The sequence below is a fragment of the Ailuropoda melanoleuca genome, chromosome 16 (genome assembly GCF_002007445.2).
Source record: "Ailuropoda melanoleuca isolate Jingjing chromosome 16, ASM200744v2, whole genome shotgun sequence".
NCBI classification, from domain to species: domain Eukaryota; kingdom Metazoa; phylum Chordata; class Mammalia; order Carnivora; family Ursidae; genus Ailuropoda; species Ailuropoda melanoleuca.
This window is the reverse complement of record NC_048233.1, coordinates 80,233,869-80,261,768: the sequence shown is the minus strand read 5'-3', so window position 1 is coordinate 80,261,768 and position 27,900 is coordinate 80,233,869. Positions and strand designations below refer to the sequence as shown.

Genomic DNA, 27,900 nt, shown 5'->3' with positions numbered 1-27,900 from the left:
ATTTTCATCTTGTCTTCATTTTTTCTCTTCCTTTCTTCTACGATATGTGGAATGTGTTAAGATAGTGAAATTTACCATTAGGTAAGAATAAGAGACTGGATGCATTGATGAGTCTGTCTATGCTTTATTCTCCCCCTAGGGAGGGAGAAAGTGCATTTTTGTCTCTATGGGGCATAGTTATAATATATTAGATGTACATATTTTTAAAAAGAATAGATAATAAATGATGGATAAAGATTTTGATAGATAGTTGTAAGTTTGTGAACTAGATATTCAAGGAATGGAAAAGAGTAGACATATAGTTATGGCTCGACCAGCATCTTTTCTAATTTTTCTGAAAATGTATTCAGACTTTTTTCCTTTAAGAAATACCCCTCAATTATTGCAAATGGGATATTAGGATACCCGTACTTGTTCCTCCTGTTTCTCATGTTGGAGTCATGTCATTTTTGAGTTCCAGCTGTTATATTTTACATGAAAAGCACTTAGGCTTCAATGTCTCATTGCTTAATTTGTTCAATGCTATTTTGTGTTTTACTCATTATTTCATATTAGCTTTCTTTTTGCTGGGTTATATCTTTTAATAATTCAAAACAGTTCTGAGGTGGCCTTCTAGGACCAGTTGTTTCTTAGATAATACTTTTTTTGTCCTGACTTTTGAGTGTTTATATGTTGTAGGACTTCTCACAGTTACTGTTCATTATGTTCTTCCAGAGGATAGTGAAGTTTCCGTCCTTTTTAAACTTAATAATCCATGGAATCTACCCATTCCTGTTTTATGATTTATAGTATCTCAACGGACTAGTTTCCACTGAAACACTTTGGGAAATACCAGAATAACCCATTTTGGAACCAAGTGGTAGTAGTAAAGGTGACCTCTGCCATTTGGTAGGGCTTGGCCAATGGCAGGAATCGGAGAACGGGAGGAGAGACAGGTTGAAGAATTCGTATAGCTAAGGGCAACTCACCATCTCTGGGAATTTTTCATTAATTATTGAAAATGATAAGGAAACTCAGAGAAATTAGCCTAGTATTTGGGGTTCTTTTTATTTAAGAATATTTGCTGATTCTGTTTGGTGTCCAGTAGTATGTAACTATGGTTTTAATTTTCATTTTATTGATTACTAATGAAATTAAGCATATTTTCATATCTTTTTTGGCCATTTGGGTATTCTTTTTTTGCGAAATGCTTGAACAAGTCTCCTGAACAATTTTCTGCTGAGTTGTCTCTGTTTTAGCTAATACTTGTAAGAGTTCTTTATATGTTCTGGTATATATCCTTTCTTGATTATATATACTTAAAATGCCATCTGAAATTCAGTGGATTTTCAATATTCGCTTTTTATTTTTAGAGGTTCTGTTTGGCATTAAGGATGGTACATGATGTGATGAGCACTGGGTATTATATGCAACTGATGAATTACTGAACTCTATATCTGAAACGAATGATGTACTATATATTGGCTAATTAAATTTAAATTAAAAAAGAAATAGTAAGTAATTTTAAATAGTAAGTAACCTCTTTTAAATAGTAAGTAATTAAGTTTTGGCTTTTTAAAATCTAGTCTGAAATCTTTGTCACTTATTACACATAATATATTTACCTGTATACTTGGAATTAAATCTACCATCTTAAGATCGGCTTTCCTGGAAGAAATTAAAGTTCTAATTCTCATTAGAGTTTGATAAATCAGTTATACATGCTGTGATTTTTAGAGTTATAAGTAAACACATAGGAAAAGACTATATAATTAGACTAATTGAAGGGAGAAATATTATAATAAAAAGTACTCATTGAGAAAGTACTCATATTGAAAATACAGCAATAAAGGGGGAGACAAGAGAATATAGAGCAGTTGCCAAAAAATAGAAAACATTTTTCGTTTGTTCATTTGTGTAATCTGGTTACTCTATTTTATGGTATTGGTTTCCTTAAATGCTCTATTTTTATTCACACTTTTACTTGGTAATAGCTTTCTTCATGTCAGTGAATATACGTGCTGCTCACCACAGCCTACATCTGATGATCGTGAGGGAGAAGTAGGCATGAAGCCAGGTCACATGTGCAGGTAGATCGTGACTTAGGTGAGAGAGAGCACCAGGCTTCTCTAGACCAAGGTGCCCTCTGAGTCTCCATCATCAGAAACCCAGCTCTTGAGGGTACGGTCAGGACTTTCATTTGAGTACCAATTCCATAGTACCCTTCTTCCTACTTTTTCTTCTTCTCCTGTTATTTTGAATGTTTGAAATTATTCCTGCCTCTGTTCTGCTTCTTACTGAGATCTGGTACTCACATCCTGTGTATTTACCTAAAGCAGAACTGTAATTTTGCTCAGAAAACAGTTCCCAAACCTTGGCTTGGGGCTACACCACATTGGCGTGTGGTGCCTGGGTGAGGGAGAAAGGGACGACTGACCCAGCTGTTTCCAAAGTAATTTTAAAAATGAATTAGCTAAATAACTGCCCCAGGCTCTTCCCCACTCACCTGTTATTTACAGTTTCTGACACTGGACCTGAACTCTCTGTGTTTGCTCTTATCTCTATGGTGGTTTTATTTGCTTACTTTGGGGGTAGAGAGGTTCTATTCATGCTTCTCTGTCAAGTCTTATTTCTGCTCTTCACTGTGTTTCCATAATTCTTCAGTATCACTTGCCAGCTACTGCTGTGTCTAACTTTTTTGTCATTCCATACAATCTGGAGTGGGAGAGGAGATTGACATTTGTCCTTAGTCCAGCATCTTAGCCCCTCCTGTGAAGTTATGAAACTCTCTGGAGCCTTTGGCATGTGCGATGGCACATTTTCCTAATACCTTCCATAGCTCTCTTTTTATATCCTTCTGGGAACTCCTACTCCAGCTAATACTGGTTTTATCTTCTCTCAAAGGGTTTGGTCTTCTCTGCCTTCACCCCCAACCCTGGGTGATCTCATCCTTCTGCTTGCAACAGCTGCCTGCTCTCACTCCATGGCTCCTGACAGGTATTCAATTACTAACTGCCAATCCTATTGAAGGTCTTGACACAATCCAAGCTAAACATGCTCAAAATTTTACTATTTGTACCTGTAATTCTGTCCCTGGCCATGTCTGTTGCCTTGGAGAATGGTCCTATCATTCATTCAGCTCCCTAAAACAGAATCTGAGTGTCCTCCTTTTGTGCTCTTGCTCTTTACCGCACACATCCATTCTACCACCAAGTATGACTATTTCTACATCCTAAGCATCTTTCAAACGCATTCACTTCTCTCCGCCTTCATTAGCTCCAGTGGCAGGTCAAGTAACCCTCATCTGTTCCATGTATAACCGTAGCTTCCATGAGCCTAACTTCGTGACTTTTCTTCTTCCTGTTGTTTCTTTACATGGTGCCCAGGACAATATTTCTGAAAAACTTTTCTTTTTAATATTGAGAATGATTCTCAGAGGATTCCAAACAACACAATCTTTTGAATTAGGCAAAAGCGGATTTCAGTCTTACCTACATCAACTCTGTGCACGTGTCTGAACTTCAATTTCAGCTTCTGTGAAAAGCAAAGTAGACATACATCTGAAGTATATGGCCTGACACATAAGAAACAGCTAATCAGTTTTAAATATAGATACAATTACATTCCTTAACATGAAGACTTTATAAATTCTCATTACTAAAGTAAATTCCAAAGTGCTGAAGGTGATTGATGCAAAGCCCTGAATTGTCTGGCTATTCTTATGGTCTGCTCCGGTTCTCTTCTTCAGTGATTACGAAGCACTCGCAGGTTTTTTGAATGCACCCTGATATCTCTTGCCCTTTGTTTCTTCTTCATTTTCCTGATTCTGTGGGAACACCCTCCATCCCCCAACTCTCCTTTCATTGTCCTGACCAGTCATTAGGTCCCCAGTTAGATGCAGCTTCGGGAAGTCTCCTCTGCATATCCAGAGTTGGATTAACTAATCCTTCTGTTAGCCCTCTTAGACTACTCTACTTGGCAGGGAACTGATTATCCTGGATTATGGTGGTATAGTTACTTGTTTGTATGCCTGGTAGTCTATAAGCTCCTCAGGGACAGGACCCTCTATCATTTTCCTCCATTTTATCTACAGCACATCGCACACTGATGGCTCAAAGTAATTTTTCTTTAAGAAAATGTTTACTGAATGAGAACCAAACACTACTTGCTTTTTATCCTCCATATAAAGTATTGATTTCATATTACAAATGAGGAATCTTATGTTCAGAGAAATAATAAGGCTATGAATAAATGGTTGGGATTGGTTTTGTCTTGGTCAAATAACAAGCTCTTTCTATGATACCAGATGCTTCTTTGATTTAGAAACTTGTCTTATTAATTATTGCCATGTAATTGACTTGTTGCCACTTTACAGGCATTCATCCCTAATGTTGGATTTTCATGTAAATGATGTATTTTAAATTTTATATAGAATGGTAACATGCAGTTCTCTAAGGAGATGAGGAGAGCAGGTGAAAATGTGTGAAGTTGTGAAGAGGAGCTTTTCAAGTGAGTTTTAAATTCCATTAAATTAGTTTGTGTATACAAAGACCTTTGAACAGAGTGTGACCCACAGTAAATCCTCAACCACTGATTTCCACTGATAAACACAGTAATATACATGCTATTATTTTCCTATAAAAGACTGTATGAGGCAGTCAGTGCTTGTTCAGCAAATTTCAAAACAGACACCCACATCCATATTAGGGACACTAAATCAGTTAGCGCTTCCGACATAAAAAAGGAACCAGCTGTGAATCTCAGAAATACTCAGCACTGCCTTTGGGGTTCAGAAAAACTGCAGGAGAGGAATGCAGATTTGACCTGAGTGAGGTGTGGAGTGGGGGCGAGTGTTGTTATCTGGACTGAAGGCACTTGTCCAGAGTCTCCGGCACTCATAAGTCACACTGCAGACATTGCAGGCCTGAAGAAAGGTAGGGACATGCCTTCCTAGGCTCTGGGGCTGATGGTTTTCTCATTCACTGGTTTTAGGATCCCTGGGAGTGGAATGAGACAGGATCAGGTCACTTCTCACAGCACGAACTGGTATTCTGGGTTGGGGTGGGTCTAGTGCACCTTTAAGTGTATGTTTGAGGGGTGGGTTGGAGAACATTCTTTGCTGCAGAGGATGGGGGTAAGGACAGGCTCCTAGAGGCTGATGCTGGATGAGGTGGTTTCAGGTACGTTTGATCCCTAATCCCTAGGCTCTTAGGAAACTGAAAGCAATATTTTATGCTTTTCACTAGGTATTTCATGTACTGTTGAGGCTCCTTCTTCCGTGGTCTTTATTCTCTGTGTCTGACATCAGTTTTATAATTCAGCAGTCAGTCAGAAAAGGCCTGCGATGTGCAGAATTTGGTGGAGATGCTGTCAGATGAAGATGGGGTCCCCAGTCTTACCCAGGCCCTGGGGTACACTGTGGTCTGACCTAGTTCTCCAACCGTTTTGGGGCAGCATTTGTGAGACACAAGCCCTAGACTGAAGATACCAGTGAGGAAGTCCACCGAAGAAAGAGATTTTGTAGATTCTTGGCATCTTTAAGATCAGAAAGCTTGAGGCAACTGTGCCTGATGCCCTTTTTCCTCAGATGAGGTCAGTGAAACCAAGGGAAGGGAAGTAACTTACCCAGAGTTAGACTAGTTAGTAAGAGAACCAGGACTAGAAACCAGATGTTTCAATTCCTAGTCCAGACCTTTTCCCTGCCCGAGTCCCAGTTTCTACTTTCCCATCATCATCCCCAACCAACCGTCTAAGTTCAGGCCTCCTTTTGGGCCTCTAGTCTATTGCCTCCTTTTGGGCCTCTATTCTATTTTATAAGATTGACAAAGAAGGAGATGCGGCCCCTCAGACCACCATTGTCATGCTCCCTCGTTGGCAGTTGGAACCCAGAAGGGAACTGGTGATAAAACATTAGGAAACAAGAGATGGGTGGCGGTGCTCACCCACAAGGAGATTTGGCATCAGTAGAAGAAAAATGGGGTGTTTTCTAGGTTTCTCCACATCTGTAGCAGGAGCAACAATGACAGAAAGACACTGCAGTTGTCAACAGCCCAACACATGTCACAAATAATATGGTAAGACTACAGTTCAGAGTCTTCCCTAATCTGGAGGAAATATTCCTCATACCTTTCCAGACTTCTTTGTTGTTTTGGCTTCCTTTGTATTTGAAAGTAGAAAAGTCGAGGCCTGGAGGGTAAACACATATTTATCCTTGTGGAATTTATCTTCCCTAGGCAATTAGCAGATGGATTTCTGTGGTAGGAAGGTAGAAGGCAGTTAGGTAAATTTATAGTTAGAGTTCTTTAGAAGGACCAGAGCATCAGCCCCAAGTTACCAGGACCAGATGTATGTTGCCACAGAATTATGGAAAGACTGTTAGAGTCATTTGGAAGTGTTATTTTAATATAGTGTCTGCTTGGGGGAAGCTCACAGTCTTATTAAATATAGAAGGAGAACCATCAGGGATGTTTGACAAGATAGGGCCTACATCTCCTAACTCCTTAGTCTGAAGATAAGTCTGAGAGGTGAGTGCAGAAATTTATTTGCATTAAAAAAGAAGTACGCTAGGGGCGCCTGGGTGGCACAGCGGTTAAGCGCCTGCCTTCGGCTCAGGGCGTGATCCCGGCGTTATGGGATCGAGCCCCACATCAGGCTCCTCCGCTATGAGCCTGCTTCTTCCTCTCCCACTCCCCCTGCTTGTGTTCCCTCTCTCGCTGGCTGTCTCTATCTCTGTTGAATAAATAAATAAAATCTTTAAAAAAAAAAAAGAAAAGAAGTACGCTAAAGTACGCCTTTAGTTGGACTAAGAATTACCAGTAGTTACTTTTACAATACTTTTGGCCTCTATGATGTAAGAAGGAAATAACAGATTTTTCTTCTTTCTTTTCTAGTTTTATTTAAAAAATTGGCATATATCGTTGTATAAGTTTAAGGAATACATCATGATGATTTGATATATATATTGTGAAATGATGACCACAGTCAGTTCAGCTAATGTCCATGTTCTGTTATAGATACAACAAAAAGAAAAGAAAAAGAGGGAAAAAATTTCTCCTTGTGATGAGAATTCTTAGTATTTACTCTCTTAACAACTTTCCTATACATTATATAGCCATGTTCACTGTAGTCGTCACATTGTTCATTGCATCCCAAGTACTTATTGGTCTTATACTGGAAGTTTGCATCTTTTTATCACCTTCCTCCATTTCTCTCCACCCTGATCCTTCACCTCTGGTAACCACAATTCTGATCTCTTTTTATGAGTTTGGGTTTTTTTTTTTTAAATAAGATTCCACATGTAAGTGAGATTATATAATATTTGTCTTGTCTCACATATTTCACTTAGCATAATGTCTCCAAGGTCCATCTATGTTGTTGCAAATCGTAGGATTTCCTTGGGTTTTTTTATGGCTGAGGAATAATATAGTGTGTGTGTGTGTGTGTGTGTGTGTGTGTGTGTGTGTAATGCTGCCATGAACACGGGGGTACAGATATCTTTTCGAATTAGTGTTTTCATTTCCTTTGGACATATTCTCAAAAGAGGAATTGCTGGATCATATAGTCGTTCTATTTTTTATTTTTGGGGATCCTCGACACTTTTCCACAGTGATTGATTTGCATATGTTGAACAATTCTTGGTCTCAGGAATAAATTCCACTTGATCACAGTGAACAATCCATTCAGTGTGCTACTGAATTCAGTTTCCTAGTATTTTACTGAGAATTTTTGCATGCATCAAGGATATTGGCCTCTAGTATCTTTATTAGTAGTGTTCTTTTCTGGGTTTGGTATCAGACTAATGCTGGCCTCATAAAATGAGGTTTGAAGTTTCTCCCTTTTTAATTCTTCAAAAGAGTTTGAAAAGGATTGGTGTTATCTTTAAGTGTTTGGTAAAATTTACGAATGAATCCATTTGGTGCTGGGCTTTTCTTTGTTGGAAGATATTTTTTATTACTGATTTTATCTCCTTACTAGTGATTGGTCTATTCAGATTTTTTATTTCTTTCTGATTCAATCTTGGTAAATTGTAGGTTTCTAAGAATTTTTTCTTCTAGGTTGTCCAGTTTGTTGGTGTATAGTTGTTCATAGTAGCCTCTTATGATCCTTTGAATCTGTGGTATCAGTTGTAATGTCTCCTTTTTAATTCATAATTTTGTTGATTTGGGTTCTTTCCCTTTTTTCGTTGGTTAGCCTAATTAAGGGTTTGTCAATTTTGTTAGTGTTTTCAAAAAACCTATTCTTAGTTTGGTTAATCTCTTCTATTGTTTTTTAGTTCTCTATGTCATTTATTTCTGCTCTAATCTTTATTATTTCCTTTCTTCTGATAATTGGGACTCAGTTTATTCTTCTTTTTCTAGTCCTTAAGGTATAGAGTTAGCTTGTTTATTTGGGATCTTTCTTTCTTCTTAATGTAAGCACTTATTGCTATGAACTTCCCTCAGAATTGCTTTTGCTGCATCTCACAAATTTGATATGCTGTGTTCCCATTTTTGTTTGTCTCAAGAAATTTTTAAATTTCCCCTTTAATTTCTTTTTTTGATCCATTGGTTGTTTAGGAGTGTTGTTTAATTTCTATATGTTCATAAATTTTCCTATTTTCCTCTTGTTATTGATTTCTACCTTCATGCCACTGATGTCAGTGAAGATACATGGTATGATTTTAATTTTCTTGAATTTTCCAAGACTTGTTTTTTTAGCCAAACCTATGGTATATTCTAGAATGTGCCCTTGAGAAGAATGTGTGTTTCGTTGTTGCTCTAGTGTCTTTTCTCATCTACAGAACAGGTCTGGGGAACACTCTGACCAGGGCACTCGGTGAGATGCACATCTACCTGAATTGAATCCTTAAACAAGTTTTGAGTCTTTGTTCATAAAGGATATTCATCTACAGTTTTCTTTTTTGTGATGTCTTTTCATGATTTGGATATCAAGGTAATACTGCCCTTGAACGATGAATTAGGAAGTGTCCTTCCTCTAGCAGTTTTTCCTGAGAGTTTTTGAAGAGGGGTTATTGAATCTTTTTAAAATGCTTAATAGAATTCATCAGTGAAACCATACGGGCATGGGCTTTTCTTTGTAGGAAATTTTTAATTTCCTAATTTAAATTCTTGTTATAGATCTATACAGCTTTTGTGTTTCTTATTCCATCAGTTTCATTAGTGTCTCCACAAGAATTTAACTGTCTCATCTAAGTTATCTCATTTATTGGCATATATTCACAGTAGTCTCATAATTTTTTTTTCTGTAAGGTTAGTAATCATATTGCCTTTTTCATTTCTGATTTTAGTAATTTCTTCTTATAATTCTTCTTGTTTAATCTAGCTAATGGTTTTCCAGTTTTGTTGGTCTTTTCAAAGAATACCCCATTCCAAGTATTCATTGTTGTTTGGCTGTTTGTCATTGCTGTTTTGTTGTTGTTGTTGTGTAGTGACTGCCAGATCTTTTCTGTGAAGTCTATATTCTTTGTAATCTGTGCACATTAGAATTTGTTTGATAAGTTTAATGGTAGGCTAATGATTTAACAGATATCTTTAAGAGCCCCCTCCTCCCAATAAGTTTCCTACCCTTTTGTCTCAGGTCATGTATGTGTGCATGCATTGGGCAACTCTAATACTCCAATAGTTTATAACTCTGTGTTTCTTTTCTCTATAGTCTTTCCCTCTTGCTTGCACAGAGCCCCAAGGTAAGCCATAGTTGAGGAATTAGGGACCCCTCAGGTCTTTCGTGGGCACACATACAATCTACACATGTATGGCTTTCTAGATTCCCAGGGATATATTAAGGATTTTTCAAGATCCTTGCAAAAATCTCATTCATGTTTTTTTTCTTCCAGCTTTTTCTTTACTCCAACTGTATCATCGCCTCAGGAAGCTGTGAATTAAACAATTTCTGATGATCACTTTTTTAAAAAAAGATTTTATTTATTTATTTGACAGAGATAGAGACAGCCAGTGAGAGAGGGAACACAAGCAGGGGGAGTGGGAGAGGAAGAAGCAGGCTCATAGCAGAGGAGGCTCAATCCCATAACGCCCTGATCACGCCCTGAGCCGAAGACAGACGCTTAACCACTGTGCCACCCAGGCGCCCCCCTCTGATGATCACTTTTGACAAACACCTTGGGGTTTGGGCTTCCATCACTGAATGAGCCTTGAGTCATATCAAGTAAAGACAAGATCTATGAGTAGAGATTTTCCAGATGTTTTCCAAACGGGTCAAACAGTGACAATTCTCTGGGGATGGAGCTTTTTAAGGATTTCCAATTTTATTCTCACCCCTCCACAGGCTGTTATGTGGCTAGTTTCTGTAGCTTCTATGGTTCTAAGGCTTCTAGTTTTTAAGGCTACCACAGAGTTGGAGAGGGTAATAGGAACAGGGCAAGTTAAAACATGACAAAGCTCAAAAAAAAAAATAGAGAGAATTGATGAAACCAAGAGGTCATTCTTTGAAAAGAACAATAAAATTGACAAACTTTTAGCTAGATTATCTATGACAAAAAGATGACTCAAATAACTAAGCTATAAGTGAAAAGGAACACAACTACTGATTTTATAGAAATAATAAAAGGATTATAAAAGAGTACTATGAACAATTGGTTCCCAAAAACTTGGATAACCTAAATGAAATGGACAAATTCCTAGAAACACACAGCCTACCTAGACTTACTCATGAAGAAATAGAAAGTCTGAAGAAGCCTATAACTAGAAAAGAGATTGAATGAATAATTGAAAACCTCCCAACAAAGAAAAACCAAGGACCAGATAGCTTCACTGGTGAAATCCACTAAACATTTAAAGAACAATTAACACCCATCTTTATCAACTTTCCAAAACATTCAAGAGGAGGGAACATCCCCTAAGTCATTCCATGAGGTCAGCATTACGTCAATACCAAAGGCAGATAAAGACATGACAAGAAAACTACAGAACACTATCCCTTATAATTATCGATACCAATATCGTCAACAAAGAACTAAAAACCAAATTCGACAGCATATTAAAAGGATTATATACCATGACCAGGTGGGACTTATACGTAGAATGCAAGGATAGTCCAACATATAAAAATGGATTAGTCAATATGCCACATTAACAGAATGACATAGTCACACACGATCATCTCAATTGATGCAGAAAAAGCATCTGACAAAATACAAATCCTTTCCTGATAAAAGCATTCAGAAAACTAGAAATAGAAGGAAGCTTCCTTAACATAATAAAGGCCATATGTAAAAAAATTTATGGTCAACATTGTACTCAATGGTAAAAGAATGAAACCTTTTCCTCTAAGATCAGGAATAAGCAAGGATTCCTGCTTTTGCCAGTTGTATTCAGCATAGAAACAGAAGTCCCTGTCAGAGCAATTAGGCAAGATAAAGAAAAAAAAGGCATCATCAGCATTGTAAAAAGAAGTATAATCATCTCTGTTCACAGATGACATGCTTTTATATATAGAAAACCCTAAAGATTACACACACACACACACACACACACGTTAGAACTAATAAATGAATTCAGGAAAAGTTGCAGGACACAGAATCAGCACACAAAAATCACCTGCATTTCTCTACACTAGCAATGAACATTCTGAGAAGGAAATTAAGAAAATAATTCCCTTTATAATAGCACTGAAATAAGAAAAGATTTAAGCTTAAACTTAACCAAGGAGATGAGACTTTCAACACTGAAGATGGGTATTAAGGAGGGCACGTATTGCATGGTGCACTGGGTGTTATACGCAGGTAATGAATCATGGAACTTTACATCAAAAACTAGGGATGTACTGTATGGTGACTAACATAATATAATAAAAATTATTATTAAAAAAAAGAAAACTACAAAATATTCCTGAAGGAAATTGAAGATAACACAAATAAATGGAAAGACACTCCATGTTCATGGACTGGAAGACACTATTGCTAAGATGTAAATATTGAAAAGAATCAATGAAATACTCAAAGAAAATGTGGTTTATACATATATTGGAATACTATTCGGCCTTAAAAAGAAAAGAAGTTTTGGAACTTGGCTACACATGAGTGAAATCAAGACATTTTGTTAAGTGAAATAAGCAAGTCACCAAAGAACAACATTGCATGATTCCATTTATATGAGTTTCCTACAGTAATTCAGTTCATGAGGACAGAAAGTAGAATAATGTTTGCCAGGGGAGGTGGAATTGGGGAGTTTCGATACAGAGTTTCAGCTGAGAAAATAGAAAAGTTTTGGCAATGGAGAGTGGTAATGCTTGCACAACAATGTGATTGGACTTAAAGCTACTATTACACTTAAAACTAGTTTAAATGGTAAATTATATCTTGTGAATATTTTACCACAAAGAAAAAAATGACAAAGTTCAATATGCTCACCAAAATTCAACAATTGTCGTTGAAAAAATACTTTTTAGATTGTTGCAAGAGCTTGGTTAATGTCTAGAGTTCTGAGAAAGTTGATTTTCACCATTTTCCCAGTGTGATCTCAATTCTTTTAAAGAAGAGTGGATTTTCAGATGCCCTCAAATGGCAATTCTGGAGGTGATTACCCCTTTTCCATATTTTTGCTTTCTGTTTGTTTTTCTTATTTTTCTGTTTATCTTATCTCTTTCCTTGCCTTTTTGGCTGATAGATTACATTTTTTTATCATTCATTTTCTCATAGCATTTTTCTTCCTTTATTGAAAGAAGTTACACAACCCACTTCTTATCTTTATTTGTAGCTTTGATTTTTTCACTCTTACTTGAAATCTAAAGTTACTATCTTCACCCATCTCCCAAAGAGCACAAGGATATTAGAAGACCAATTCTTATCATCCCAATCCCGAATTTTGCTTTTTGGGGAGTCCAGTGTTTTCTATTTTGTCCTTATGTTTCACCTAATGAATCAGGTATTGTTGATCTTATTTTGTACAAACAACATGTGTACATGCATGTTTACCAGTTTCTTTGCTAACCACTGTTTCTCATTTTTGAAGCACATCATTTGGAAGTTCTACTTAGTGAATATTCTATTTAGTGGCTGTTTACCAGTGGTGGTAAACTCTATCAAGTGTTTACTTATCTGAAAATGTCTTCATGTCACTCTTGATCTTGAAGCATAGTTTTGGTGCATATAACAAAATTCTAGTTCATCATTGTTTCCTCTCAGGGTTTTGAAAAATATTTTTCTGTGATTTCTGGCTTACATCATTATCAGTCTAATTGCTGTCTAATTGCTCTCACTTTGCATGGGATCTGACTTTTTGTTTTTACTACTCTTAAGATCATATTTGGTCTTTGCTGTCTTGTAAATTCACCATGATGTGTTTGAATATAAATTTTTGAAATAAAACTTCTTGGTATATGTTATATGACCTGCGTCCGTGGGTTTATGTCTCATCAGTTAAGTATTTATCCTTCCAAATATTTTCAATTTCGCCTATCCTCCATTTGTCGTCTTCTCTTTATAGTACTCTGTACACATCTCGAACTTTTAATTCTGTGTTTATACTCTTTTCACATCCTCTCCATTTCCTTTTCTAGGTGGCTTCTCGGTCATTTTTCCAGATTTATCTTCCAGTTCATGGATTCTCTTTTCAGTGTTCAGTGCAGTCTAACACATTAACCAAGTATTTTTTCAATGTCGACGTTGTTTTCTTTACATTTGAAATTTGTCACATCACTTTGGCACTTTACCTGTGCTTTCTCATTTTTGTGATTCTGTTTTTATTTGAACAATTCATATTTATTACATATTCGGTATTTGATTATCATAATATCTGAAGCACTTGGTGTTTCTCATAACTAAATCTCTTGGTTTTTGTGCATTTGGTGATCTTTGATTCTGATGATATACTCAGATGATTCTAATCTGTAGGATTTCTTGGAGATTTATGGCAAGAATACTTGCTTCCTTCTTTGCAGACTCCAGTGTAAGAATTATTCAGAGATAGATGGCTTCCTACAAAAGTGGATTTTTGATGTTTTTCTGTTATTCCCACCTTTTACGTCTCAGAACTATACTTGTCCAGGGAAGCTGCAGCTGTCAGATGGTGTGTTCGTTCTCTGGATTATAAACAACAGCATGTGTTTTATACCTCAGTGAGCCTCTTGCCTTTGGTAAGTGTACTGTGAAATCTGTGGCATAGTGTCTTGCTTCTTTGATACTCTTTCTGCATTTCCCCAAAATTCATCCTCAATGCAGTCTTCATTGTTTTTGACAATTACTTCATCTGAATTATGGTAATTTTAGTTGTGTCCCAGTTTCAGAATGGAATTCTAATTTTCTTTTTCTGTATTGCTTTTGGAAGTATTCTAGAATAGAAGAAGAAACATTGACTTTTTGGTTATTTCCTCTTATTTACTTCCTGATTGTAACTGTTTTATTCTCCTTCATATTATGTATTCTTTATGAATTACTAATTATTTTTTTCTGTCATCTTATTTTTAAAAGTTTTTGCTTTACTTATTATTTTATGATTTACTATTTTGTACTTTTCATTTTACTGCTTTCCAGAACTTTGAATATATGTGTTACTAAAATTAAATTAATGTTTTAAATGATTAATCTTTATTTTCATTTGGATTGTTTTCTCCTATCTATCTCTGAAATGGATTCATTTTTTTCTTATTTTGGCCAGTTTTTTGCTAGATAACTAATATTGTAGTTCCCTTTGCCTACCGAGTATAAATATACATTAATAATCCTTTCCTGAGAAAATGAATTCTTTCCCACTACATAGAAAATGTGTGTTACTAGAACATTCTTTGATCTTGTGCTACCAATGAAAGAGCACACATCTCCAAACTTGAGACTTTGATGGAGCCTCCGTGAAGCATGAATGGTATCAGAATTGATTGTGGCTATGCAAAGTCTTAAGTTTAACTTCCCTCAAAATTTATGGATGTGAGCCATGCAACATCTAAATATGGATTCAAATGAGTAGATACAGTGTTCCGGTGCTTTAAACTTACTTCCACATAACCTGACTGGGGTTACTATATTGATGAGAGTATTGTGTTTGTGCTTTGAGTCTCAGAAAAATAATCTTATGTGTCCTTGCCATGCATTGGCAAGTCAGGATTTAAAACATTTAAATGGGGCAAGGGATTTAAATTCTCAGTGCCAGGGTTATGACTTGGGATCATAAATTCCATCCACAAAGTCCGGAATTTATAGGGTAAAAGCCAAGATTAAATAAATCATACTTATTAAGATGAACCTGGAGGAGGTTTCCAGCTCTGAGAACATAACTGTGCTCCAACTAGAGAAGGGAGACCATAAAACACTTTACGATCAGTGGGAACGTAGATGATTCTGTGTAGTTTATTCCTATTATAAAAGTTATCTTTCAAAGGGGAAATGGTGGGACGCCTGGGTGGCTCAGTCGGTTAAGCGTAAGCTCAGGTCATGGTCCCAGGGTCTTGGGATCGAATCCAGCATGGGGCTCCTTACTCAGCAGGGAACCTGCTTCTCCCTCTGCCTCTACCCCTGCTTGTGCTTGCTCTCTCTGACAAATAAATAAATAAAATCATTAAAAAAAACCCACAGGGGAAGTGGCTATAATCAGATAAAATGTGAGTATAGACTTCTTATATTTGAGGGGCTCAGCATATTCACCTCAATTCTATCTAGATTCCCTTCTCTTCATACTTTCTAGCATCTTAATGACACATGGCATTTCTCTCTCGGTTTCTTTCCTTAAGGTGCTTCTTGTTCCACTTTCCTGGCTGGCCTTTGCAATAACTACATTTTGCAAAGATGTTCTAATAGCTGCTATAATAAAGCAAGGGAATGTAGACCACAGTTCATTCTGTCATTAACAGGACCTCATCCTAAGTTACATTTCTTATTGTAGCTCCTTTTCTGCTGCCATGGCAACCACTCAAGGACTAGAAGGGACCACAGGGGCTGGCACTGGTGTGTACCAGCCAGAGAAGTCTGCTGTTCTACACCCACATCTGTGGAAAGGGATGCCAGAGAAGTTCTTGAAGGGGGAACCTAAAGTGCTCGGGGTAAGTCTGTGGCAGATCTTGGAGTAACAGATCGTGTTATAAACTCACAGCTGATCAGTTTTAATGACAAATGCTCTGCCCCATTAACCTCATAATACATCAGCCAGCCCTAGAGATGTTGGCATTTGATGCTCAGGCCCTGTCAGTCAAAAATGGTACAATATTCTATTACATCATCCTTCTAATCTCATTGTATTTAAAATAGAATGACTTCAGATCTATTCTAGGTTTGTGGGTTATCCATGATAACTTTAACTTCAGCAGGGAAGAGCAACAAAAGAAAAGGCCACCACATGTACACTAGCTGGTGTCCATTCAACAGATCTTTCTGGTAGCTGATTGCCCCATATTGTTACCGTGTCTGGGAAATTTTCTTAGCGAGCTCCTCAGAGGAAGAAAATTCTTTCATTCTCTGTGCATTTCTGTCTGGAGTCTCAGGTGGGTGTGCCCAAAAGAAATGGACAGTTTAAAGAAAGATTAGTTCAGGTGGAAGGAGAGTGAACACAGAGGTTGATCTCTAGCCCAAGCTTTAAACCAATGGGACAAAATCATTATGACACTTCGTATCCTTTGATGCCATGGGATAATTATACTCCAGTGCCTCTATTTTTAGACCCCTGTACTCATGTCCTCAGGCCCTAGACACCAAGAAAAGATCATATTGCTCTTTTCTTTTTCTTCTCCTATACACATGCTCCTTCCTTCACATTATTTTTCCTTGCTTCCTAATTTCTGAGTCACTCCTATTTGAGTGTGCACAAAGGAGAGCAAGAGCTGCAGTAGGAGTAACATCACAGGGGTCAGTAAAGCACCTCTGGGTAGGTCCTGGTACATTGTTTTTACCTTGAAAACGACTGGGACAATTGGGATAGATATCCCAAGAGACAATTTTAGTAAGTTAATATACCCATAGTTCTTTATATGAAAGAAAAATGACAGGAGAATATCAAGACCATCTGACTATTTCAAAAGATGAAGAAGAGGGTAACTTACTGGTTGGAAAGGAGGTGGTAGATAATCAGTTTTTACATTCTTCATCATTTCCAGGTTGTGCAGATCCTGATTGCCCTGATGATCTTCAGTCTGGGAATAATAAACATTAATGTCACATTTCCACTTAACGAACTTCATTATTTGTCAGAGTATGAGTTGTACAAAATTGCGGGATCACTGTTGGTGAGTAGCATACCTTCTGATATAGTTGGAGACAACATAACATAGTTGCTAATATCCTGAGCTTAAGAATGATATCCTTACCCTATTTTGTAGTTCTGTAACTTTGAGGAAAACACCTAATCTCCTTTTGACTCCCATTTTCTCACATTTAAAGTAGGAATAATAGTATAAGACTCACAGAAACCTGGGGAGATTAAATATTTAGTATGTATCACAATATATTACAGCCACATGTAGTAAAAGACCCAAGCCAGAATGGATTAAACATTGAAAGGATTTTGTTTCATAACAAGAAACCCAGTGGCTAGTCATTTCCAGCATTGGTTAGTTGAGGAGTGCAAGGACCTCACTGAGGGATGACTGGCATATCATGTCAGACTTGATACATCTCATTGTTTATAAATGCTTTGTGTGCACAAATCTTTTATATTCCCAAACCAACTCTGGGCAAAGGTAATGGATTTGCCATTCTTGGCTTGGACTAATTGAGATTCACTTCTCAGTTAGGCTGGGAAGTGTTCACTGAAGGTCATGAGCAGAATGGAAGAGGAGACATGACTGGTATGCAGGCAATTTATAATTGGCTATCAAATCTTAGCAAATGGAGCTGCTATTAGATAAATTTTGTTTCATAAATTTAACAACAATAATTACAAAAATTAGAAAGTTAAAAATTTTCCCTTAACATAAAATGCAAGAGTTTCTCTGCAAATTAAGAGTGTAAACAGAACATAAAGTATCAAGTGACAAGAGGAAAATAAGTTTATAAACTGGTTTTATGTTAGAACCAGAAAACACTATTCAAGTATTGTAGGGCTCCCATTCATCTACAAAGTTGAGAATGAGAGAGTTTAGAGTTTTATCATAGAGTTGGCTTTTTGTTCCCCCTTGACTGTTTACAGAAGTTGTCCAAGATTTGAAGAGCAGCATATGCTGTGTTACTCCTGGGCATTTGTACCATGCTTTACACGTCTGATGATACTAATGTCAATAATGGCTTTTATTCAACACTTACCATAATCTGGGTACTCTTCTAAGTGCTTTGTATATTCAGTTCCATTTGTGCAACCATCACAGACTTCTGAGGAAGGATTTACCATTGCCCTCATTTTGTGGATGAAGAAACTGGGACTTGGAGAAATTAAGTGATTTGCCCAAAATCATGCTATAATTTGATACAGGAATCAGGGCTCAAACAGGGTTTTCTGATTTCAGTCTTGCAGACATCAGCCACTCACATTTTCTGCTTCCCCTTTAATTTCCTTTTTAGGACCACTTTGGAAACCAGTTCTCATAATTTATGTCCTCTACACATGTTCTGTAGATTTCCAGAAACTGCGTGAGCTGTGTTTGTCAATTGAGCTGTCACTCAAACCATCGTAGGAATCCCACTAGATGAGTCTTTGCTTAATTGGTGGAACATTTTTGCTGCTACCTTCTATTATTCTTTCAGCCTTATTTCCAAACCTGTGAAGTGCTTTCCTTCACTCTCTTCTACAATACAACAACCAATACCAAGAGCCAATCACAAGCTTCTCTTATTTTTGACAATTTAGTCTCCAGTACAGCTATACATCTTTTTCCAGAATGCTATAAAATTATTCCCTCATGAGTCTATCTGTTCAAGTTTTCTTTTGTGGACTTTTGGAACATTGTAAAGTTTTACTCAGACATATTATTCCTAGTTCTTGGTAAGTTTTTTCCTCTCGGAAACTTAATATGTTTTTTGCTATGATAAGTGAAGTTCTCTCATTAAATCCTGTCTTTAAACACACAAATACAGGGGCACCTGGGTGGCTTAATTAGTTAGGCGTCTGACTCTTGATTTCAGCTCAGGTCATGATCTCATAGGAGATTGAGCCCTGCATCAGGCTCTGCATTCAGTGTGGAGTCTGCTAGAGATTCTCTCTTTCCCTCTCCTTCTGCCCCTCCCCCCACTCATACACACTCTCTTTCTCTCTCAAATAATTAAACAAATATTCACAAACACACACAAATACATATGTATTTGTATATAATTTCTGTATATAATGTTCTTCCCATGTGCCTTACCTAATTTTCTTAGAGTTTATAGTAGCCTTTAGTTGATATTCTTAGAGATCTGCAGCATAACACATTCATATTTAAATAGCAGTAAATGCAACCATTTTCCTCAAATATTTTCTTACATAGTTATTTTGGTTAATATACTAAGAAAAGTAATATATGCTCATCTACATTTTTACCTTGATTTTGACTTTAATAGAGATGGCCCTAGTGTTTCTTCAATAAATATGGTAAAGTCTTTCAGACCAAGACAAATGTTCCATCATGTATGGAAAATGGAAATCTTCATATTTTATTAATAATGTTTAAGTCATAATGTTGAATTCTGTTAAATGTCTTAACGTAAACATGAATAACAGTTAGATGTGAATTTTCTCCTTAAATCTGTATTTATAAATTATAATAATATTCAATATTAAACAACCTGGACATTTGAAAGAATATCCCACTTAGTCATGATTCATTTCATATATTATGATGGATGATTCTCCCTGGTATTTTTTTCTAGAGATGACTTAATGTTTACCACCTCCATGTCTTGGTATTTATAAATGTTTTGAAGAAATTTACCAAGCTGTTTCATTAGATCAGTCTTTGTTTGATATTAAGATACAATTTTTGAAACTCCTGAAATCAAATTGGAAAGCAAACCCAGAAATTCAGATAGTCAAATAGTTTAAGGCAGGGGGCATCCAATCAACTTGATTCCAGCTGTTTTAGCTAAATAGAAAATAACTACCCAACTGATGGAGTCAGATAGAATAGTATATTAAAATTTTTAAAAAAATAAACAGCATCTAATATGGAATTTTAAAACTTTCTTTGCTACTATTTTGTTTATAACTTTTAATAGTCATTTTAAGTAAAAATGATCTTTAGTTTCTTTTCTAAAATCATATTAAATTTTGGTATCATATTAGGGTTCCTTCATATCAGGAATTTAGAAGCTTTCTTTATATTTCAAGGCCCTCAAATGTCTAAATACCATTGCAGTTTGACTTTTTTTTGAAAGGTTTGAAAAATTCTTCCGTGAATCTGGTAGAATTTCTCTGTTGTTTCTGGGAAAAGAGAGTTATTTATAATCTTTTGTGTTTCTACCAATATAATTGGTCTGTTTAAAAAATTTATCACAGTCAGGGGTAAGTTTTAGTAAGTTTTGACTTCAAATATTTGTTTAAAGTTTTTTACCTGAATTTTTTTCCTCTTGTTACTAGTTTATTGTTTCAGGGTCCTTGTCAATTGCAGCAGGGGTTAAAACTACAAAAGGTCTGGTGAGTTATGTTTCCTTTTTTTTTTTTTTTAATCTGTTTGCTTATTTTTGTCCCAAAAGAAGAAGAACTAACCAAGTATTTATTCTACAAGAGTACAAGATGGGTTTTGTTTGTTTTTTAAAAATCAGGAGAGATTGTTTTATATAGCTGCATTGGTCTTTCGGAAATTATAATAAAAGATTGGCTGATCATAAAATTACTGATATGACAAATGAATAGTTTGGGAAGGCAGTTGTTGAGAGAATCTTTATGAAAATTCAAAGAATTCCTGAAAAGGAATGTCAAATGGGACTGGACAAATAGATCTTGCAACTTGAGATCCAGTCCACAGCAGTGACACCAAGTGTTGGTGTGGCATAGTATTTGTTGACTTATTGGTTAAAGTGTATATTCCAACTGTTTATGGAAAGGATTTTCATTTGGCTTGCAATGAAAGAAATTCACAATAAGGCTATTAAATAAAGAAAAGCAAATTTAACACACAACTCTCATGCGGATATGTCTTTCACAAAGCCAATAAAAGGCAAAAGCCCATATCTCAACATATGTTTTTGCTGGCTAAAGACCATATTTGAGTTTTCTTTGCTCAAAGGATAAAGATCAGACTACGGAGCGTGATCTCTATGGGTTTTCCAAATCTGACCTCAGTATGTCTCCCTAGCATCTGGTCCAGCCATCACCATTAAAATCCCCTTCATGCTACAGCCACACTAAACCTCTCATGCTTTCTTGGAGAATTTTAGTTCTTATAATTAGCCTCCAAGGGAAGAGAATGCAGGAAAAGGAATACAGAGCAGAAGGAGGTCATACACAAAAAAAACCATGGGAGCCACATTTAGAAAATAATGTGCAGCCAGGCACCCGACACAGAGCACATCAGGAGATGGGCACGGACAGAACTGTCCAGCTAACATGGAAAAAAGAGTTTATCTCAAGTGTGTGGGTCGTCTGAAGGATTCAAGCTTGGAAACAGCAGGATCATGTTTGTGTTTGGGCAGGAGACAAGCTGGAAGTGCTGTGAGGGGAGAGACACGTGAGGAGACAGCACAGCAGTCAAGATAGGACTAGGCTGTGAGGACAAGAAGCGAGGGCTTGTTGGTGACACCCCTGAGGCTACCATTGGATTGCTGAATTGATTTTCCTTCCTTCCTAGATCAGAAGTAGCCTAGGATTAAACATCTGCAGTTCTGTCTTGGCTGCATTTGGGATCTTGTTCGGTGCAAGCCACATGAATGGTTTTCGATTCAATCTCGCTCACTGCAGGGATTTTGGGAACTCAGAGAACTGCTTCATGTCCCTGTCTATTTTAATGGTGAGTGCTTCCTCTTTTCTTGGGATACTGTGATGGAAGCAAGTCACAGGAGCTCTGGATCTGGCAAAAGTAGCACTCCATAGTCCCTAACTGATGAATGAATCGCTTTGGGAAATTGCAAATGACTGAAGAAAAGGGAAATCTTTCATTTAGGAGCCAGGCCCATGTCTCCTCTTTCTCTTTGTTCCTCCATATGTGATGAGGGAAAGTGGGAAGGAAGCTCAGAGTTATAGAACACCTATTCTCACTAGTTAGTATGCTAAACATATTGCGTATTTCTTTTTCTGTTTAATTTCAAAACACCAATTCTGTTATCCACTCTAAAAAGGGAGCCCAGATGTCAATCCCTCTGTGTTCCCAGAGCTCTCTGATGGAGTTTCCTGTTTTTCTAATAATAAAATAAAATTATCTTGAACATTATCCAACAAGTGGCAAATCACCCATTACCCCTCCCCACACCTCTGGATGTTCTTGCAAGATTAAGCACTTTGGGCCTCAACATCCACCTCCTGGCAAATTCTCAGTTTCCATTCTGTATTTCTCTACTTCTCTGTACCACTTGCCCTCATTTAGATGTTATCCTAATGGCTTTAATTCTCCAAATTGCCACTTACACAAAATACTGTAGGTTGTGAAGCTGTGGGCCTCTGGGTAAGTGCAGGGTGGGAGCATTCTTGAGGCACAGCCCTGGCTAAAATGCAACTACATCTTTATACTAAAAAGTCTTAAAAAAAAAAAAAGTCTATTAGCCATTCTCGGCACCGCTGAGTTTCTTGTCATCTTCCCTCCGTGCAAGCTTCCTTCCGACCTTTCTCCATGCTGCTTAGTTAGTTCTCTGTCTCACTGTCTCTTGTCTTCACCCAAACGTGGAAACTCAGCATTCTTCTGGACTCATTATGCCTCTTCTTCATTCCACGCTAATCCTTGGTAAGTCCTGAGTGTTGTATAGTCAAGCCAAAATAACCCCTTGGCTGTCTCTGCTAAACTGATTGATACTTTCCTTGAGGTTTCTAACAGGGCTTATTGTAGGCAAGTTTATTTCTTGTCATTTACTCAAAATAAGAGAGTTTCTTCAGAGACCTTAGATTTTTCCCCCCAAGATCATGCATTTAGGAACTGGCAGAAGCAAGATGAGACTCTGTGTTTTCCTGCTTCCAATGTCCTGTTCGTATTTATATTTAATATTGTTCTATGTTGTTATCCTGAAGAAGAAACCTACTTTCAGATTCTGCAGTTCTGTCTATTTTCAATCTGTCAGGATACAGTGCTAAGGACCAAACCTGGAGTGGACCGGCTTCATGGGGCTGACTGCCTGGGAATGGGACCTGCTCAGGCACACAGGGCTTACCAGTTAGAAGAGCCCTACACCTGCTTTACTACTCTTCTGTTCCTGTCTTAAAGTTCTTAACGATTTTTTAACAAGAGGCCTTCTAAATAAGGTAGCTGGTTCCATCTTCATCTCAATCACCTTCTCCCAGAGGCCATCACAAATTCCTATTGTGTGAACACTTTTTTTGCCTGTCCTATAGCAGGACAAATCCATAAGGGGATTTGTCATGGGATCTGAAGTATCAGGTCTGAAGTATCATGGGATCTGAAGTATCAGGTCTCTTCCTGCCTGTGCACCTGTATGGTCAGTCTGCAGGTCTGTGAACCCATACTTTACTCCTGGTCCTGGCGCTGGTACTCTAGGAGACATAAGAAGGAAACCAGGCCCCTACCTTTAGGAGCTCCTTGGAGGAAAGTATAGAAATATTGGAAAGCAGCTACAGGTTGATGAAGGCCTAAGAGTTTACTTTCAAATATGATTATAAAAAGAGGTTAGAAAAGGTGAGCTCTTTGCAGGAAAGAGGACAGCACGTACTACCTGGAATCATTAGGCAGAACAGTATGAAATTGCCAATGATCAACTCTGCTTGATCTAGAAAGACAGTGGTTTTATATGGCTCAAATTCATATATTATATATATATTTGCTGTTTTTTGTTGGAAATCCATCCTGACCACTGTTTTTTGTAAATGGAATTTTATTGGGACATAGCCATACCCATTTGTTTACATATTATCTATGGCTGCTTTGGTACCCTAATAGCAGAATTGAGTATTTGTGACAGAGACCTTACGGCCTGTAAAACTGAAAATATGTGCTAGCTGGCCTCTTGCAGAAAGTTTTTCAATTCCTGGTCTACACCACTAGATCCTTGAGGTTAGGGAAATTGTCTGTTCTATTTACGGCTCCATCTTCTGTGCCTACAACTATCCTGAAACATAGAGGCTACAATATCTTGAAGAGATGAGTAAATAGATTTTTAAAAAATGATGAATGCCAATTATCTCAAGGCCCAGTTGAGTCTGTGTCACTTTGTGTCCTGGGCTCTTGAACAATTGGCACTTCCAAAAGGATAGGGAGAGAAAAAGAGAGAATATTTAGACCAAAGAACCCCAGGCATCCAATTCAGCTTTTTAGGAGTAAGAGTACTGCTCAGTGTTTCTCAAATCTGACCATATATTTTGGTTAAAGATTAAACCTAAACTCAGTTCTCTGGGGAGATGGATTAAAGACTGATTAACTTGGTTTTTATTGTTATGTTAGTCTCTTATTGCTGCTGTAACAATGTTATTGCCAACTTAGTGACTCTGGACGACATAAACTTATTATCTCACAGTTCTGGAGGTCAGAAGTATGAAAATGGTTCTCATTGGGTTAAAATCAAAGTGTTGGCTGAGCTACATTCCTTTCTGGAGGCTGTGAGGGAGAGTCCGTTTCCTGGCCTTCGCTGGCTTTGAGAGGCTGCCCACAGTCCTTGGCTTGTGGTCCCATCCTCTGTGTTCAAAGCAAACAGAGCAACATCTTCAAATCTCTCTTGGACTTTGACTCTTCTGCCTCCCGCTTCTACTTAGAAGGATTCTTTAATTATTCTGGGCCCACCCAGATAATCCAGAATAATCTTTCCATCTCAAGGTCAGTTAATAAACGGCCTTAATTTAATATGCACATTTAATTCTCCTTTGCTATGTAACTCGACATATCCCTGGGTTCCAGAGGGTAAGATGTGGACCTCTTTGGTCTATTAATATTCTGCCCACGATTATTACTCTGCCTATAACTACCAAGATAAGAGATCATACTATCGCGTCAACTAGATGGAATTTCTGCTGTTTGAAAAACCGAAGTTAACTTTATGATCCCTTACCCCCTTTAAAGAGTTTTCACATTCTGTATCAACAATACCACTGGAAGATAGAGGGTGGGGAAAAGTGATTATTTTATTAATGAAAAAAATGACAGGGTGTGTGACATTCAGCAGGCTGACACTGGCCAAGGGTGTATGGCCGCAGTGAGGAGCCGGTTTTTCGGACAGCAGGCCAGTCCTTGTAGCCTTGTAATCAGATGGTCAGTGTTTTCATCTTGCCATCTCTATTTCTCACGTTTCCTGGTTATACATTTGTTCCTAGGGTCTGGAAGCTATGGTGATTCTGCTAGGTGTGCTTGAGTTCTGCATTGCTGTGTCCCTTTCTGCCTTTGGATGCAAAGTAACCTGTTGCTATCCTGAGGGAGTGAGTATTTGGCTTGTCTCGACGACATCTGTATTAGTTCTCTGTGATCATGTAATACATTCCAGAAACTTAGACGTTTAAACAACACACACTTATGACTTCTCAGTTTCCATGGGTGAAGAGTCTAGGCACAACTCAGCTGGTTCCTCTGCTCGGGGTCTGACAAGGCTGTAATCAAGAAGCTGGCTGGGGCTGTGGTCTCAGCTGAGGCCTCGGATCCTCTTCCAAGCTCATGGAGTAGAATTGATTTCCTTTCAGCTGTGCAACTCACGACAACTGACTTCTGCTTTTGAGGCCAGCGAGAGAGTGGAAACCTCCCATGTTCTAGGTTTCTTTTAAACAGCTCCCATGTTTAGGCCAAGTCTACCCAGAATTATGTCCTTTTTTTAAATGGAGGTATACAGCTTAGTGATTTGACAATTCTATCCAGTGCCCAGTGCTCACCGTGGTTAAGTGTCACCTGTCACCATGCAAGGTTATTACAATATAATGACTATATTCCCCACGCTGTACTTTTCATCTTCACAACTGATTGATTTTATAACTGGAAGTTTGTACCTCTTAAGCCCCTTCATCTATTTTGCCCATCCCCCACCCACCTCCCCTCTGGCAACCACCATTTTGTTCTCTGTGTTTAAGAATCTGTTTTGTTTGTTTTATTTTTTAGATTCCACATGTGAGGGAAATCACATGGTATTTGTCCGTCTCTGCCTCACTTCCCTTAGCATAATTCCCTCTAAGCCCATCTATATTGTCACGGTTGACAGGATCTCATTCTTTTTTATGGCTGAGTAGTATATATCCATCTCTTTCATCCATTCATTTATCGACGGATCCTACATTACTTCCATATCTTGGCTATTGTAAATAATGCTGCAATAAACATAGGGGCACATATATCTTTTCAAATTAGTGTTTTCATTTTGTTTGGGTAGGTACTCAGTAGTGGAATTACTGGATCATTGGTGTTTCTATTTTTAATTTGTTGAGGGACCGCCATACTGTTTTCCGTAGTGGCTGCACCGATCTGCATTCCCACCGATGGTGCAGGAGACTCCACATCCCCACCGACGCTGGCCATTCTGACAGGTCTATGAGGTGGCAGCTCAGTGGTTTTGATTCACATTTCCCTGATGGCTAGTGATGTTAATAAGCACCTTTTCCTGTTCGCCATCTGTATGTCTTCCTTGGAAAAATGCTTACAGAATACTGTTCTTTTTGATAAACTCAAAGTCAACTGCTCAGTATCCAACTCACAGGAGCGCTATCCCATCATCTACACAGGCCCCACCCATACTCAAGCAGGGGGAGTCACGTAGTGGCATGAGTCTCTGGGTGTCATCTTAGCATCTTGCCTACCACAATGAATAAAGACAAACTGATTTTTCCATCCTTACTCCCCCTAGTCCTCTCTTAGTCCAGATCAGAGACTACTTCACGATGGAGAGGTCCCCAGAGAGTGCCAGATTTTGCTCCATTATCCTATCATTGCAACCTTCCCTGGGCTACTGAAGAAAGTCCGTGTTTCAAACTTCTTTACCAATGTGTGCATACCTGCCCATCTCTTACCCTGAGACCTGCAGCAGAGCCTCCTGGCCACTGAAAGAACATCACATAGAGAGAGGGGATTGGCAAATGGGAAGAGAGAAGAGACCAAGAGGCACTGGGAAGAACAGGATAAGGATATCTTCCAAGAATTGAATTAAAATGCCAGGAGTCGCTCATAGTTTTATTATCCAAAGGCAAATCCTAAAATAGTAATACTTTGATGAGATTATTTTTTCCCTTCCTCTTCTCCACCATTTTGTGCCTCTTTACTTTCTTTTGGGGCTTCTGTGCTACGCCACATCTCCTGCCCCACAGAAGAGAGGTGGACTAACTCTGTCCATGGCCTTTGGCATTGTAAGACCCTTGAGGTTAGAGTCTTCAGCAATTCCTAATGACTTTGTAATTTCATTAAGTGAAGCTTTTTATTTTCATTGACCACAGCATGGGAGCAAATTCTTTAGTAACCTTCCTATCATAATGTCTAGGCATGTGTTCCCTTCTGCTCCTGGAGTTACAGAGCTGAAAAAGCTGCTCCCAGAAATCCCTTGGTGTAAATCCAGAAGAACAATGTCTTTGAGCCATTAATGCCGAAGTTTCATCTCTTCCTGTTCCTATCCTCCTCCCCACCCTGCACACACATACGTACTCCATTTCACACTGAGTTTGCGGAAGAAAGACCAGCATTTTCCTTAGTTTGCTGATGGTTCCTGCCTTTCTGGATCACTGTGGTTTTTTAAATGATTGAGTCATGGCCAGCAAATCATGATTTGGGTATGTTGTTGCCATCAGAATAAAGAACCGGATTTGAAAGAGGAGCTATAAATTTTCTGTAACACCTTGGTTTCCAACGTGCTGTGCACCATCATCCATATGTAAGATCAGTCCACTTACAGGGTCACAGAAACAGCCAAAAGCTATCACTGCGTGTTTTTCCAAGGTCCAGTCTGATCTCCACAATGCCAGAGAAACCCCACCAAGTCAATCTGAAGACTAAATTCAGAGAAGAAAGAGTAGACTCTGATAGTGA

General features: G+C 37.9%; 1 protein-coding gene across 1 annotated transcript in view; it reads left to right on the top strand.

Annotated features, from left to right (window-relative positions):
• Positions 1 to 27,900, top strand: part of LOC100478010 (membrane-spanning 4-domains subfamily A member 4A) — a 41,007-nt gene that overhangs the window by 12,810 nt on the left and 297 nt on the right. Inside the window, exons 4-8 of the mRNA XM_019808336.2 lie at positions 15,807 to 15,963; positions 17,011 to 17,139; positions 20,400 to 20,456; positions 21,610 to 21,768; positions 25,224 to 25,325. Of these exons, the coding sequence (XP_019663895.2) occupies positions 15,807 to 15,963; positions 17,011 to 17,139; positions 20,400 to 20,456; positions 21,610 to 21,768; positions 25,224 to 25,325 (604 nt within the window). The remainder of the gene's footprint in view (positions 1 to 15,806; positions 15,964 to 17,010; positions 17,140 to 20,399; positions 20,457 to 21,609; positions 21,769 to 25,223; positions 25,326 to 27,900) is intronic.